Source organism: Pelophylax lessonae (genome assembly GCF_965119305.1).
Source record: "Pelophylax lessonae genome assembly, chromosome: 3".
Classification (NCBI taxonomy): domain Eukaryota; kingdom Metazoa; phylum Chordata; class Amphibia; order Anura; family Ranidae; genus Pelophylax; species Pelophylax lessonae.
Window position 1 is genome coordinate 362,253,221 of NC_138770.1, and position 17,755 is coordinate 362,270,975.

The 17,755-nt window shown below is 45.2% G+C and overlaps 1 protein-coding gene across 1 annotated transcript in view; it reads right to left on the reverse strand.

The window, feature by feature from the left end:
- Window positions 1-4,268: 4,268 nt before the first annotated feature.
- CEP162 (centrosomal protein 162) overlaps window positions 4,269-17,755 on the reverse strand; it is a 332,984-nt gene continuing 319,497 nt past the window's right edge. Inside the window, exon 26 of the mRNA XM_082249677.1 lies at window positions 4,269-4,560. Within this exon, the coding sequence (XP_082105803.1) occupies window positions 4,369-4,560 (192 nt within the window). The 3' untranslated portion in view covers window positions 4,269-4,368. The remainder of the gene's footprint in view (window positions 4,561-17,755) is intronic.

Consider the following 17,755-nt stretch of genomic DNA (forward strand, 5'->3'; position numbering starts at 1 on the left):
CTCAATTTAAACCACGAAAGAAACATTGCCGGCATCTGCAAAAGCCTTCATGACATATCACACAACGGCCAGTCCAAACAGCAGGGTCAGGTGAAATGCAAGGATTAGTATGTTTCAAATTAGCGGTATTTCAACACTCTGAGGGGGTACTGAAACTCAATGTTCATCTTGGGTAATAATTTGGGGTGAGCAAAACCGTCCAGAAAATGGGAATATGAGGATCATATGCAGACCATCCGAGTCAGTGATCCATCCCAAATTAGAGCATCTGATATGCTAATAACTAGGACACTGCTGCATACACTCCACTTGATCCCACGTAATGAAAGTGGGGTTGTTCACACCAAGATGTGTAAATGAGAACACCGTGCAGAATATAGAGCTGTTTCTGCGGGAAGACAAGGTGAACAGGGTAATGTAGTTCAGATAGGCAGATAGAGGATTATCCGATTTGGTGATCCATCCCACAATCAAATGTATAGTATATTATAGGAATCAAATACTGCTGCAATTTCTCCACACCTGTTGCTTCCAATTTAGGCAGAGGTAACTTCCATATAGATAAAGTATATAACACAGCTCATTCAGTGTTCCCAACGCTAGTAAGTGAGGGGAAGGGAGGAGGCGTTGTGCAGGAACCCAAAGGATTCACCAAAATATATGAAATGCAATTTGGGAGTGTATTACTCACTGCTCTGAAGCCGTTTTATCCATCCCTCTGAGGTTGAAATATGTCCATTCGCTCACTAAAGCTGTTGCTGCAATCCTTCTGGCACAAACAGAGTGTCATAAAGCCTCCTTTGATGAAGCGGATGCCGTGAGTGGTTGCAGGCAATGGCCCGCAAGCGCCTTAGATAAGATAGCCTGGTGAGATTGCAGTTGGTTGGTCCAGAGTTTGTAGCTAGTACCAGCAGTCACTCTCCGCCATGCAAACAGGCTTGTATGGAACAGAGGGCACCACCTGGGAACTTCTGACGTCAGCTGATGACGCGTTTAGTTTGCCTAATCGGCGAACTTCTTCAGATTGGTCATGCCCTATTCCTATTACAAGGGATGTTTACATTCCTTGTAATAGGAATAAAAGTGATTTACATTTTTTTTTAAGCTAAAGTGTGAATATAAAATAAACAAAAAAAATGTAAAAGCGTCCCCACACGCAGAAGCGAACGTATACCTACGTTGCGCCCACATGTGTAAACCGTTTTTAAACCATACGTGAGGTATTGCCGCAAACGTTAGAGCAAGACCTTCTCTAACTCTAAACAGTTAACCTGTAAAAAATTTGAAAGCATTGCCTATGGAGTTTAAGTACTGAAGTTTGGCGCCATTCCACGAGTGTGCGCAATTTTAAAGCGTGACATCCTAGGTATCTATTTATGGCATAACAACATCTTTCACATTATACAAAAAAATGTGGCTAACTTTAGTGTTTTGCTTTTAATTCATGAAACATTTAAAGAGTTTGAAAAATTGCTGAGCAAATACTGTGTGACATAAAAAGTTGCAACAACTGCCATTTTATTCCCTAGGGTCTCTGCTGAAAAAAAACAAACAAAAAAAAACATATATAATGTTTGGGGGTTCTGACTAATTTTCTAGCAACAAAAAGTATGATTTTTACATGTAGGAGAGGAGTGCCAGAATTGGCCTGGTAAGGAAATGGTTAAAAGCTTCAACAAAGCTCTGCAAATGTTTTGTAAAAACTTGCTGTTCACACTGATCTTATACAAGCTGTCACATGTGAAACAGGCCTAAATAAAAATCTCTAGGGTCTATCTGCAGAAATAGAAAAAAAAAAAGGGCAACCACTCAAATTAATTTATATACCTAGTCAGCAACATATCTGCAATCTAAACTGCTTTTACAACCCATTGTTCACACAAAATGTTTAAAGCAGTTTAGACTTTTGCCAACTAGCAGCTAAGTATGCTGGCATACTTTTTGTATTGTACGGATTTGTGAACTGCCTTTCCATCTTAGTTATGCTAAATTCATCCAGTGGTTGACACCAGGACCTTTACCTGAAACAGATTTGGTTCAGTGCATTCAGTGAATTAGGCTGCACTATAATATTATAACAATTTCTTTTCAGTAGATGTGATTATGTTTTCAGTACAAAAAAAGAGATCAAAACACGCGAGTAAAAAAAATATTTTATACATTTTATAAAAAAAAAAAAATCATACAGACAATAAATAAATTAAGTATACAGTAGATAAGTGTAAAGTGAAAAGGTGCATCTTAACAGGCCCATGTGACAAGGGGTATTATCTTTAGTTATGCCCTGGCCTCTTTTTGTTTTAGCCACATTTTTTGCTCCTTTGGAAAACTGAACATTCTGTGACCATGAGGTGAGCATGATAAAATGGATCATAAAGTCTGTGTGCACAGGCATGGTTCTGCCCAGAGACAATGGGCCTTTCTTTACTGCCTTTGAACATTTACTGATCTCTGGGCAAGAAGCCACAATTATAGTGGGTGCTACAAGGAGAAGATGGTTGGAATTGAGTCAAAACTGTGTACTCTCATCGGTATACCTTATTTTTGCATGGAGATTGGATTTAGGACTTATCCTAAACCCGTACTGCCTCAAGGTAATCACATTTTTCAAGACAATACAGGGCCGCTTGCTTGAGATTATATCACACATCTAAATGATCCCCTTATTGCCCAAAAATTAAACTAAGCTCTAGGTAGATATGAAAAGGCACATAAAAATGCATCCTCACTTTCATTAAAGTCAACTATGGTATATGTTTGACCATTCTTGCAGAAGTGCATTTGTGAGGTCAGGCACTGATGTTGGATAGAAGGCCTGGCTCGCAGTCTAAACTCCAATTCCTCCCAAAGGTGTTCTATCCGGTTGAGGTCAGGACTCTGTGAAGGCCAGTGAAGTTCCTCCACCCCAAACTTGCTTATCCATGTCTTTATATACCTTGCTTTCTTTACTAATCCAAATAATTTGGTGGAGGGGGGATTATGGTGTGGGGTTGTTTCTCAGGGGTTGGGCTTGGCCCCTTTGTTCCAGTGAAGGGAACTCTTAAGGCATCGGCATACCAAGACATTTTGGACAAATTCATAAACAAAAAAAAGAGCGTCAATTTTGCAAAAATAACAATATTTTTCACATTTTTTTATATGAAATTCCAAAAAAAAAATGTAAAAATCTAAATTTTTTAACATTTTAGGCCAATTTGTTTTATGCTACATGTTTGGTAAAAAAAAAAAAAAAAATCGCAAAAAGCGTATTTTGGTTTGCCCAAAAGTTATTGCGTTTACTAACTAAGGGAAAGATTTTTGTCTTTTTTTTTTTTTAACGAGTAATGGCGGAGATCTGCAATTTTTTTTGGGGGACTGCGACATTGCGGCAGACAGATCGGACCTTTGACTGACAGTTTTGACACTTTTGGGGTTACCAGTGACATTACTGCAGTAATCAGTGCTATACATAGGCACTGTTACTGTAAAAATGACACTGGCAGTGAAGGAGTTAACTTTATTGGAGAGGGAGGGGTTAAGTGTGTCCTTAGGGGCGTGTTTCTAACTGTGATTGGCTGTGGCTACTAGTTTAAGAACAGAGATCAACGGTCCTACATAGTAGAACCGTGTGATCTCCATTCTTACACAGGGAAGAATGACAGGCGGCTTTGTTTACATTAGCCGCCTGTCTTTCTTCCGGTGTAACGGAGGATCGCGAGTGCCCGGCGGACATCGGGTCCGCCGGGCACACACGCGGGGGGGTCCGTGGTCGCGCGGGAGCGCGCCTCCGGCGGCGCGCGCGCTCACTCCCTAGAGCCTCACAGGCTAGCGACTTAGACCTACGTCGCTTTGCCTGTGAGGGGCTGACCGCCGCAGTAAATACTCGTGCGGCGGTCGGCAAGCGGTTAAAGTGCTTGTAAACCTCTAACATGAAAAATGAACAAAGCATATCCCTCTATAGTGTGTACTAGCCTCAATCCAAAGCACTAAATGTGATTTCTCTCTGCTCTCTTCCATCTGCATGATTCACTTCTAATAGGTTAAGCCAGTTCCACAGCATCCTGGGTGACTGCACCCCCCAGCACACAGCAGGGGACTCACAGCCTCAGCTGGGTATATTTACTCTTGAGCCTGTGTGCAGGGTGTATGCTCCTTCCCTCCACTCAGTTCTCAGCACACAGTGAGCTCTATGCTCTAGCTGTGCAGTGTGTGAGATGTTGGATCTCTGCCGCTGAGAAAAATCCTTTGACCTGCATATGTTGATGTAGAGGAGAGAGGGCTATAACAAGTTCAACCAATGTAGATTTATTTAATCTCTTTGTATTAGCTGAGGCTAGTCAGTTCACGGAGTATATGAAATGCTTAAAGTATTTATGTTCCCCAATACATCTAAGAGCCTTCAGATGCTGTTGTGGGGATAACAACTCCCTGCCTCTGTAACACACGAAGAACATCCAATATTGCATCTAACTCTGATCTGAACTTCTCTAGCTCCATATTCTTCTGATGCACAAGAGTCTTCCACTTGTCTGTTTCCCTGGTTTGTACATTTTCTGCAGCATGCCTGGTACACTGTATTACCTGTAGAATTAAAGAATACTTCAAATTTGTGTACAAAATAATATACAATTTAAAATGATATATTTTAACCACAGAGCTTGTTTTTTTTTTTTTATTTTGACTGTTGTGGTTAATAATACTTTGGTTCAAATTGAAACGCCCTTTTAAATGTATGTTAGTTCGTCTGGTCCCTTAGCAAGCTATGTCAGTAAGACCTTCTAAAATTATACAGTTCGTGATCATAAACAGGTTTTTTAATACAGCAAAGGGTCAAAGTACCTTCTAACAACTGTTGGAGCTGTGGCATTATGACATTTCATAGAAGACATTTTCAGTGAAGAAGATTCCTGCTAGCTACTAAATTTCCATCCATGGAGGGCGATTGTTGACCTTAGCTCAACAGAGATATGACTATACAATGTGCTGTGTGTGTTACTTATGCTATCATTAAAGTGAAGATAAGATTACACATAATTAGTCATTTATCCAGAAATCCAGACAACTAGTAAGTATTTTCATATACCTAGCAGTGAATTCTTAGGAGCAGGACAAAAGACAGTAGTGTGCAGAAAATATCTTCCTTAAACATCAGGGCATAAAGGCAGGGCTGCTGTTAGAAACCACTGGGCCCCATACAGCCAACCTGACAGGGACCCCCAAAATAAATAGTTTACTATGCTTCCATTATGAATGAACACAGTGAGTGATCACTACTGATCACTCGTGTTCACTGAGGAAAGGAAGGGGCTGGTAAATGTGACATATTTACCAGACCCATCTCCCACTCTCTACAGCTGCCGGTGGGAAGGGAAGGGAAGGTGGGAAGCTGGCAGAAATGCGAGGGCACACAGGGGAACCTAGTCAGCAGAGGGAAATGTATGGTGCACAGGGAGGGTTAGCAGTGTGGAGGCCATTACTGGAGCTGATCTCCTGTATGGTTCTCTTCTTCCCCACTCCATCCCATTGGCTTTCAACTGCTACACAGAGAATCATACAGGGGATAAGTTCCAGTAATTCCCTCCCCCCCACCCCGCGGATCAATCTCCCTGCCCACAACTGATTCACCCAGCTGCTTGTGCTCCCCCTGCTGGCCTGAACCCCATATAGGAGAATGGGTGGTAGCCACTTATCCACTGCCCTGCATACAGGTGCCAGAATTACAGAAGAGCATTTAACTCCTGTGGCTTTAGCCACATACATTATGTATATATTCTTGCTATCAGATACTTTTATAAGCAAGTATACCTGTGTATTTGTGGACAGAAAGCAACAATAATGAACCAGATTGCAGTAATAAATGTGGTCATTATAATGTAGTGCAATGCGACACAAACAAAAGGCATCAAGATCACAATAGCCAAGCATTAGGAAGCAAAGCACCCAATGTAAATGGCAGAGCATATGTCAGCAAGTCTGGAATATTAGTACTTTTGTTCTCACAGTAAAATCAGTTTCTTCGATTAAATTGAAGGACACAGTCTTAAAACGTCAGGTTATATGGTGGGTATAGAAAAGAATCATCCCCTTTAAATAATTACATTTTGTTGCTTTGCAGCCTGAAATGACGACACATCTTATGTTTTATCCAGCTGTATTTACTCAGTGTAACTTATAACATCCAACTGAAAGATATGACACCAACACGTCAGAAAAAAAATTAAAAACCTCACTGAGTTGGAAAAAGGATAACCCCTCCTAAAAATGACTTGTAAACACATCAGGTGTAGCTAATCACCTTCTCAATGGCATATGAAGCCATTTGACTTTCAACTGTGATCAGCCATTGGTCATTTTGATTAGCTCAGCATGAAAAGAGCTTTCCAGGAGCATTTCATTCCCTGGTAGTGCAAATGAAGCAGTCAACTATGGGCGGCAAGGCGCGGTCACCGGGATAAAATTTGAGTGTAGCACTGCCCCCGTAAGGACTGCCAGATTTCACACCTGCGGGTCCCCCTGAGTTACCAACAGCAACCTCAACAAGAACAGTTTCTCACTTTTCCTCCTTGGCTCACTCCAATAACCAGTCCAGGGGTATTTGGTTGTTTTGTGTTTTATTATAAATTAAGAATAGGAGAAGGGAATAGTGGGATACTCCGAATTAACTATGCACAAAGTTGGAGGACTTCTATCTTCATGTACAGCCAGGCTGTTGATTCACCCTGCCACTACAGGTGAATTTGAATTCGGTCTCTTTCCTAAGACGACTTGGTGAAATATCGATTGTCTTCAGGACACTCTCCTCAGCATCCTCTCTCTCTCTTTACTGCTGACACCCGTTCTCTGACTATCCTATACGTGGACAAAAATTGGGACTTTAAATGAAGATATGACATGGTAGGGTCATTACCTCCATCCCTAAATCAATTGAATAATTCTAAGGGAGTTGGGGACTTTAAATGAAAACGCAGGTGCAATCTAGGGAAATTAATAAAAATGTATCCAGAGATATGTATATGCTGGTAAAAATGTTTTTTTAGAATTATTCAATTATCCTATACGTGGGGTGGCCCCCCTTGTGGTCACGCCCCTTGACACGAGTCCCTGTACTCACAATACTGTTTTTCCAGGATCTCCCCTTCAGTCGGCTCTCCTGGACCTCTGGGTTCAGCTCCTCTCATCCATTCCTATGGCCCTCAGGACGACCCCCTGCGACCACATGCCACTGCTACAGAGGAGGAGGCAGCCGCCCCCTCCCTCCAGGACTCTGCTCTCCAGCCAAAGACCCCGCAGCACATGTGCTCCTGGCTTTTATATAGTATCCCAGAAGGCACTGAGGCGACCTGTCCCTGCCAATCACCAGGACTGTATCAAAGCCTATGCATTCATTCCTCAGGTTTCCTCCCACTGTCCAACATGCCTCCCTATTCGACCAGTGTAAAACACTCTCTAGACACAATAAATTGCATACTGAGCACAATGAGCAGACCTCACTAAACAGATCCTGCTCTCTGGTAAGCAAAGAGCAATATAGATTTGTCTGCAGCCCCTCTGGGAAGCAGACAGAGCCAAAAACTATACTTTCTCACTAGCACCTACTTAGGAGGGTGCTACCCTCACCCCCCGCCAAACCGAGCCATGTCCTCACTGGCTCTGGGCAGCCACCCCTACAAAAATTATTTTACACAAAAATTCCATGGAGTATCTCACAAACTTGGAAAAGGGAAGTAAAAAAATGTACAGGGCCATGGGGCATACCCCATATGTGGCCAGTAGATACAATAAATTACACGGAAAAATATATGACTCTGCTGTATAAATATTCACACATTTATGTACACATGACAAGTGCATTTAGATCAATGCAATCCCCGTCAAACAAAAATCAGCTTGACGGGTAAAAAGGCATTACCCTGTCTAGCTAAGTACAATATTTACATTGCATAGAAATCTGCATTTAAAAAGTGGAGGGCTGAGCCAGACCAGCAAATCCGAAGCAAGCCTGCAAAGGGAATCAAGTTAAGCACAAATGAATGCATTGTTACTTACTCACAGTGAGACTGTCCTCTCCTCAGAGGAGACCTTCTCACCACATTTATCTCTTAACTGCAACATTCTTGTAGAGATATTCATCATTCAGGCCCCCTAAGGGAATGCTTGACTCAACGTTTCATTATTATTCCTGAAACAGATAACAAACAAAACTGCCAAGCTGGCTATCTAACACTTCCATATCAGTTCACACAAGTTCAGTAGGAAGAAATGTGGAGTCCACCCGACCTTTGTTCACAGTGTCCTCTCCTTCTGTAACACCGAGGCAACATCGTCTGCTGGAGCCTGAGCAAGCTTGTCCAACTTGTGAGTTTTGCAAATCTCTTCGAGTCCCTCACTCTGTCAACCCCCTCCTCGGAAGAGACAATGAGCCACCACCTCCTCTACCAAGGTAGCAACTCACACAAAGTTCTTTCAACCAGCCCACTGGCCTAACAGGATCTTCTGCTGGCCCAAGGGATCTTGGCGGAACATCCAGTAAAGATAGCTTCTTGTAGCAGCTTCTTGTAGCAACTAAAGTATAGAAGTGTCTATGAAGTCTTTGTGGGTTAGAGGGTTTTAATGATACTACACAGTGTAGTCGCTCTGCTGATTCCCAATCCTTGCAATGACAGAAGGGAAAAGAGGATTTGGAAATAGGGCTTTCGGCCCTAACAACAACTTTTTCTTGTTAAGGAACAACTATTCGGGCTCTCCAGCCCCTCTAACAAAATTCCAGGCTAGCCAGCCTTGTAACATAGCAACTTCTCTACATGAGTAGGAACTCCACATCCTCAACAGTAATAATCAGGATGAGGTATCCGGACAGTCTTTTCTGTAGAGTCCTGAACATGAACAGCCCAGGCCTGACCCGTTCCGTTTGGGCGGCGAATTTCCACATGGTCTTTGTGGATGGCCCGCCCCAGATTCCAATTTGCCTTCACAGAAAGATGTCCCACAACTCAGGCCTTTCCTGGTTTTAATATGGCTTGGGGATGTACAGAAACTCCCAAATTGCCTCGTCACACCACTCTTCTCTCTTGGCCTCAACTTCCTCCATGATCTCCTGAGGCGCGTAGGGGTAATCGTACCCATATTCCAGGGTCACCTTTCTCTGTATCAGGCGCTGGCATCTAGAGAACCTGGGAAGGACCTGCCTATTTCCTCTCCCAGGTGGGGTATAAAGGGTCTCCTCCCTCTTGAAGAGCTTAACATAGGCCTCATTCTGATCCCAGGCCCGGGAGTAGGTGTGGGGTGGGGACAAATCTGGGACCCTTGTAGCATAGGCCTCACAAAACCCCAAGTTCTTAGCACACTGCATGTGCACCGCAGCCTCCTTTGTCTCTTCATCAAGTGAACTGGGACTTGCAGAGCTAGTCCTCTTTTCTGTTCGCCAGTCCCATTCTGTATCCTCTTCAGACTTCCACACATCAATACCCTCTTCCAGGCATCCAAACTGATACTGAGCACAATGAGCAGACCTCACTAACAGATCCGGCTCTCTGGTAAGCAAAGAGCAAAAAAAGGGGGAACTGCCTAAAAAGAAGCTACAATTATCCCATGCCTTGTGCAGAACCATCTTCCATATCACTGGAAAGAAAAAAAAAAATAGGATTTTCCCTACAGTTTACCTGTAAAATCCTTTTCTTGGAGTACATCACAGGACACAAAGCTGGTAATAATAGATATGTGGGTTATACACCACCTATAGGTGAATGGACACTGGCAACCAATAGACAGGAAGTTCCTCCTATTTAACCCCTCCCAAACAAGAAGAACATCAGTTTTTGAAGCAAGCAATGAAGATCCGAGAAAAAGAGGGGAGGGAGCTCTGTGTCCCGTGACGTTCTCCAAGAAAAGGATTTTACAGGTAAGCTGTAGGAAAGATCCTATTTTCTTTATCGTACATCACAGGACACAGAGCTGGTAATAATAACTATTTGGGATGTTCTAAAGCAGGCATGTCCAATCTGCGGCCCGGAACCCCAGGCAATGCGTCCCACTGCCCCCTGACAATTTTTTTTTGCTGGGGAGGAAGGAAGTCGGGTCGGGGGCGTGGCCACAGCAGCTTCCAACTAACGGTAGGCAGAGGCTGCCTCGGAGGGGAGGGGAGGCGAGCATGTGCAGTGTTTCTGACTCCTACCACCATAACCACTCCTTCAAATCACTGAAGTGGCCATGGTGGTTAGAGTGTTCCTTTAATATCACTCAGAAGAAGTAGATCTCTGTATACCGATTCCATTTCATTTCATCATCCTCTAGTTGTGTTAAATTAGTGCGGGGGGTGCGGCGGGGCGGGAAGGGCAGCATTTTATTACTTATATACCTTAGCTATAGTATACATTTTATATGCGGACCGAGAAAATTTCTCTACACTCAATGTGGCCCAGAGAAGCCAAAAGGTTGGACACCCATGTTCTAAAGCAATGCCCTTGAGGGAAGGGGACACAAAGTCACAAATTTGCCCCTAAGCAAAGAAAAACTTAGTATACAGTAAGACTTACTGTTTTACTATACAGAAAAACTTACTATACAGACTATACAGCTGCTTGCAGTACGCTACTACCAAATTGAACCCCTTCATGGGCTCTAACGTCCACTTGGTAGAATTTTGTGAACGTATGAACTGAAGACCAGGTAGCAGCTTTGCAGATCTGGGCTAAAGATACTTGATGGTGCTCTGCCCATGAAGCACTTACCCTTCTGGTAGAGTGGGCCTTTAAGTTAAAAGGCGGAACCTTACCTTTCAAACCTCCTTCTGAACTGACTGGCTCCTGGTGCCGCCCTGATGGTTGATATAAGCTACTAAGGTCGAGTTGTCAGACTGAATCCTGACAGGACATCCCTGTAGTCTGGACGTCCAATAATTCAGTGCCAAACGGGCAGCTCCGATTTCCAAAATATTAATTGGTAAAATCTTTTCCACCCTAGACCACGTCCTCTGGGCAGACAAATCCTCCAGTATAGCACCCCAGCCCAGCAGGCTGGCGTCTGTTGTTACCACTTTCCAGGCTACCGGCAGAAAAGATTTCCCCTTGATTGAGTTGGTGGGGACCAACCACCAAATCAGATCCCGCCTTACTCTTGGGGGAAGGAACATTGGGAAATCCAAGGCTTGGACCTTCTTGTTCCAAGCCGAAAGAATACTGTTCTGAAACAGTCTGGAGGAGAACGGTGCATAAGGAATCGCCTCGAAGGAGGACACCATTTTGCCTAGCAGCCTCATGCACAGTCGAAAGGAGGGAAACTTTTTCCCTCTTACGAACCGAACTAGCTCCTTTAGAGCCAGAATCTTCTCTGATGAGTGGTATCTAAAACTAGACCTAGATATTCCACGACCTGAACAGGCCTTAAGGCCGACTTTTCTCTGTTGATAATCCATCCCAGACTCTCTAAGAACTAGATTGTAAGAGACACATACATCTTGTGTCAGACCTGGGCTTGAATTATTCTTGAGCAGCAGGTCATCCAGGTATTCCATTACTGAGATGCCTTGAGCCCTTAGAGAAGCCAATACCGGCGCCAAAACCTTTGTAAATACTCGAGGAGCTGTAGCAAGGCCGAAAGGCAGAGCCACAAACTGGAAATGTCACTGCCCACTGGGAAACGCAGAAACTTTTGATGGGGCCTGAAGATTGGCAAATTAAGTTATGCATCCCTGATATCTTTGGAGGCCATAAAGTTTCCTCTTCATAGAGTGGAAATGATTCCATACGAAAAGACCGTACGGTCAAATAATGATTTAGAGCCTTGAGATCCAGAATGGGTCTCACCTCGCCATTTGGTTTTGGCACTGTAAAGAGGTTTGAATAAAACACCTATGAATCTTTCGCTGACTGGAACCTCCACAATTACACCCTGGATCCACAGGTGCTCTAAGGCCTGGAACAAGGGCCTCCTTTTTTCTGGGCATGTAGGAATATTTGAGCCCAGAAACCAATAGGGAGTAATTAACTCTCGAAACTCTATCATGTAGCCCGAGCTACAATGGATAAGACCCATCTGTCTTGAACCACTCGTTCCCAATGTTTTTGAAAACTGTAAAAGTCTTCCCCCACCTGAGTAAGTGGGGGCGCCCCTTCATAAGGTGGACTTAGAACCTGTTTTACCAGGCTTTTGGACCCAGGGCTTCTTTTGACCTTGAGGCCTACTGAAACCTGGTGGCTGAGGCCATCGAAACTGCGTCGATGATGCTGCATTGGAAGGGACAGTGACACGCCAAGCCTTAAGAGACTGTTTTTATTCCTTCTCTTAACAGGCAAAAATGCCCCCCCCCCTGATATTTTTTGGATATATTTATCCAGATCCTCAGCAAAAAAGACGTTCCCCGTGAAGGGGAAAGTTGTCAACAATTTTGTACAAGGCATTTCCGACGACCAATTTTCCAGCCACAGAACTCTGCGCAAATGAACACAGAGGAGGGCCACCCGGCATACTTGTTGGATAGAATCCTTAAGCGCATCAATTGAAAACAACAAAGTGCGAAAGATCTCTGCTAAATCATCCGCAGATTCACTCCGAATAGGCAGATCCTTAGAACGGTCTCTTAAAACGGTCCTTCGAGGACTGACAGACCCCTATAGCTGCAATAGCTGGCTGAACAGTAGAGCCAGCAACAGCAAAGGAAGCCTTAAATGAGGACTACAGTTTCTTATCTGCTGGATCCTTAAACACTTGTTCATTATCAACCGGACAGGTTAAATTATTATTCACAGAAGAGATGGCAGTGTCAACAGAGGGCATAGCCCACTTTTTCTTGAAATTCTCCTCCTAGGATATAGCAAAGAATATCTCTTTGGAGGCACGAACAACCAACCTGTCAGGATAATCCCAATCTGCATACACCCACTGCTGCAGCAAGGGGTGAAAAGGAAAGGCCAGAACACCCCGCTGAGGACATAAAGAGCCTAGCAAGGAACAAGAGGCCTCAGATACCTCCAAAGGAGGCAATTTAAACCCAACCCTGGCATCCTACCTCCACCGCTGGCGAAGAGAAGACCCGGGTCTCCATGTAAAAAAAACCCGGAAGTGACGTCATGACATCACTTCTGGTTACTCAACGCCGAATTAAAAAAACTGACAGCATTCAAAACAGCCAAACTTGGCATTTTGAATGCTTTTTGGTGCCAAGGAGGGGTTTGGGGTCTTTTAGACCCCCTGATACCTCCACAAGAGTACCTGTAGAAAAAAAAAAAAAAGAAAAACATTTTTTACATGTCCGAAAATATTGGCAGTTACCGATATCCGATGACCAAAATATCGGTATCGGCATTAAAAAAACTATATCGGTCGATCACTAATCAGAGGTAGCAACAATATCTGATAGACGTAAAGGCTCTTTCTGGAGAAGAAAATGCAGTGGGAACCGGACTAGGAGAATTTAATCCTGGTACGGGGGTACTTGACCCTTTGCCTTTCCCTGCTGCACCCCCGCTTCTTTTTCTGGAAGATATTGCTTTAAACATAAAGAAGAACCAGAAATTAGAAAAGTTTGCACCAAGGTAGAGCTACTGTGATCCAGCATTAACAGCTATCACAGAAAAAAAAAAAAAAAAACACCCTTTTCTTTGCCATGTACTGTAACACATGCCCAAACAGATATTATTAGACCTGCACCGCTTCCCCCGATCAGATGACTTTCCAACCAGAGATCCTGAGCTTCTCTGCCTTAGCAGCGTTCAGTTAAAAAACCCGGAGTTCTTGTGCTGGCCCGTAATGTCATTCATGAGCACCGCTCTGCGCATGCGCCGAGGGGAGCGCGTGCGCTTTAGCACATGGATCAAGCTGACTGAGATCTGTAATGCAGACAAACAAACCCCCGCCATCTTGTGGCAGAAAAACAGTACTGCAGGTAAAGAACATTTTGTGCTATTCCTTTCCCAACAAAAACGGACAAAAACGGACAAGGAACACTTACCAGTCCTGCAGCAGGACCCTGAATAGGACTCAAACTTCACCCATCACGGCGGGCTCCGTCCACGACCATCAAGGACAGAGTCCCCCTGTTATACGGGGTCCACTCGCTTGGACCTGTGGAGCACCCTGCTGGAATCACCTTGGGTAAGTATTTAACCAGGGTTCCATTTCCCAGGGTCCAGCGCCCAAAGGCCACATTACAGGCTGAACCTCGGGTCTTCGGCTGCCGAGGCTCGGGTACCATCCTTTTAGAGCTTAGCCATTTGAATGGATCCGATTAGATTGCCCCTTTTTCTGGGACAACACGAAACTTGGAGAGCTTTTTTTTTTTTAAAATCTTTTTATTGACATAAAAACAAAAAACAACAACAACTGGTGCAACAGACTCGTTGTACAGAAGCTATATCAACAGATCAAAGAACAGCATGTTGCCCACGCAGGGGTGGTGCCAGAACAAGGAAGGGAAAAAAATTAGCCTAAGTAAATGGCGACAGAGCTAAAAATCAGTCAGTGGCAGCATAAAAAACAAGTAAGGGCATCAGATCCAGTAACAAATAGCTAGACAGTGGACAGTGCAATCGAGCCACGGGCCAGAGGCACAGTGACAGTTAGTTCGACAGTATGGCGGAAGAAACCGCCAGCCACCGTGCCCAAACCCTGTCATGCTTTTTGGGGCAACCCCTGTGGAAGTAGATATCACGGTACAAGGGTATGGCGGCGTCCACCAGGCCCCTCCACTGTAGAAGCGTGGGGGGAACCCGTTGCCACCAATGGAGTGCAATGTTTTTCCTAGCATAGAAAAGTAGTAGACCTAAGAGAGTACGGTCCGCCACCCTGGGCGCCAAGTCATCCAAAAGGCCCAAGAGGCCAATCCTGGGAGAGGGGTCCATCGGAATTTGTAAAATGGTGGAGGACACCGCGAAGACTCGGGACCAGTAGGCAGAGAGCTCCGGGCACGTCCAGAAGATATGGATGAAATCACCCGGGGCTCGTCCACATCGCCAGCATTCCGGGGAATGTGAGAAATGGATCCTATGCAGGCGATAGGGGGTAAGGTAGGCCCTGTGGGCAATTTTGTACTGAACCAGCCGGTCCCGCAGGGAAAATCGGATTTTTGTAAGATCTTAACGTAAAATCCTTTTCTCTTAGCTCATTGACAGACGTAGTCTTCTTGATTCACATCAATTGGGTTATGTTGTCTCCGCAGGAGTAGGACTAGGCAGAAAGAAAAAACCTTCTGGCTCCACCCTAGGGGCAGTCCCAGAGGGTATATCCTCCCTCTCTCTGCTACAAGGAATCAGTTCTGTCACAAAGCAGCAACAGAGAATTTAACCCAACCCAACTCAATGATAGAGGGGCGGGTACTACGTCTGTCAATGAGCTAAGAGAAAAGGATTTTACGGTAAGATCTTACAAAAATCCGATTTTCTCTGTCGCTCATTGACAGACGTAGTCTTCTTGATTCACATCAATTGGGACATCCAGAAGCAGTGCCACAAATGAGGGGTGGGATTTGACAGAAATCAAAATCCAATCTAGAAGGCCCAACCGGTGCCAACTAGAAGTTTTAAAGGCTCATTATAAACAAAGAATGAGACTCAAATAAAAATTCCAACGGAAAAAAACCCTCGAGGTAGACCACTGGTCTCCTCAAATGGCGGCCTGCAAAACCTTGCGGCCAAACGAGGCATCAGACGATGCCATTACATCAACTTTATAATGTTTTGTAAAGGTATGCACCGACGACCAGGTAGCCGCCTTGCACACCTGGACCACTGACGCCTGATGGCGAAAGGCCCATGACGCACTAAGTGCCCGAGTGGAGTGCTCCTTAACAGGGAACGGGGGCTCCCGACCCTTAATAGAATAAGCCTGTACCACCGTCTGTCTGATCCATTTGGAAATAGTCGCGGCAGATGCAGGCAACCCCTTTTTGGGTCCATCCGGGATCACAAAAAGTGAATCCGTCTTGCGAAACGAGTCTGTCGTTTTCAAGTATACCCTGATCGCCCGGACCACATCCAAGGAGTGTAAAGCAAACTCCCGAGGATGACTGGGCTTAGGACACAGGGAAGGTAATACAATTTCTTCATTCAGATGAAATTCTGAAACCACTTTTGGTAGGAAGGATGGATTCGGACGAAGAACCACCTTATCTCTATGAACCACCAGATATGGGGAACGACAAGATAATGCAGCCAGTTCTGACACCCTGCGTGCAGAAGTGATAGCCACCAAGAAGGCCACCTTCTGGGACAACGTAGGTAGAGGAATCTCCCTAATATCTTCAAAGGGAGGTTTCTGAAGAACCGACAATACTAAATTAAGATCCCAGGGTGGTAACGGCGCGCGCACTGGCGGAGCCAGATGTCGCACCCCCTGGATGAAATTCCGCACCAAGGAATGAGTAGCCAAAGGCTTCTGAAAGAAGATAGCTAATGCTGAGACCTGACCCTTGATAGTGCTCAAGGCCAGTTTCTGCTCAACCCCTTGTTGCAGAAAAGCTAATATTCGACTAACCGAATAAGACCGTGGGCGGAACCCCAGAGGTTCACACCATGCAATGTAGGACTTCCATGTGCGATGATAAATCTTTCTGGAAGTCGCTTTCCTTGCTTTAACTAGAGTAGGAATAACCGAAGCTGACAATCCCTTATCCTTCAGCACCTGGGTCTCAATAGCCAGGCCGTTAAAGCCAGCGATCGTAAAGCAGGATGGAAGATCGGTCCCTGAGACAGTAGATCCTCCCTGAGAGGAAGTCTCCACGGGACGTCCGCCACCAGTCTGACCAAGTCGGCGTACCAAGCTCGGCGAGGCCAGTCCGGAGCTACCAGGATTACTGGAATTCCTTCCTCCTCTATCCTGCGAAGAAGTCTTGGCAGTAACCCGAGAGGAGGGAAGGCATACATTAGCTAGTATTGCCCCCACGGGGCGACCAGTGCGTCTGCGGTCTCTGCTAGAGGATCGCGGGAGCGAGCCACGAATCTCTGTACTTTCCTGTTGAATCGTGATGCCAACAGATCCACATCCGGGGTGCCCCAACGTAGGCACAACTGGTGGAAAACTTCTGGATGGAGGGACCATTCCCCCTGATCCAGAGTCTGACGGCTGAGATAATCTGCCTGCCAATTTTCCACCCCCGGAATGAACACCGCAGAGATAGCTGGAACAAACTGTTCCGCCCAGCGAAGAATGCAAGCCACTTCCTTGGCCGCTCGGACACTCTTGGTGCCCCCCTGGTGATTGACATAAGCCACAGCCGTGGCGTTGTCCGACTGGATCCGAACCGGGCTGCCCTGGAGCTGCTCGGTCCAGTGAATCAGACAAAGTCTGATCGCTCTCAGTTCCAATACATTTATCGGTAACCTGGATTCTTCTGGGGACCAAAGTCCCTGAACGGATAACTGACCGAGAATTCCTCCCCATCCGGATAGGCTGGCATCCGTGGTCACTATCGTCCAATATATTGGCAGAAATTACTTTCCCTGGCTGAGCATCGGAGACCGAAGCCACCAGACCAGAGACTCTCTGGTCTGTTTGCTCAGTCGGATCCGATAGTCCAGGGATTCCGGATTCCGATTCCATCTGAGGAGAATCTCTTGCTGAAGAATTCGGGTATGGGACTGGGCAAATGGGACTGCTTCGAAGGAAGCCACCATCAACCCCAGAACCCTCATGCAAGTCCGAAGGGAAGACCAGCTGTTGGATAGTAACAACTGGACTGCTGATTGAATCTTCCGGAGTTTCCCTACCGGAAGGAAAACTCTTGTCCTGACTGTGTCTAGAATTAGACCCAGATATTCGAGCCTCTGGGTGGGAACCAGAAATGACT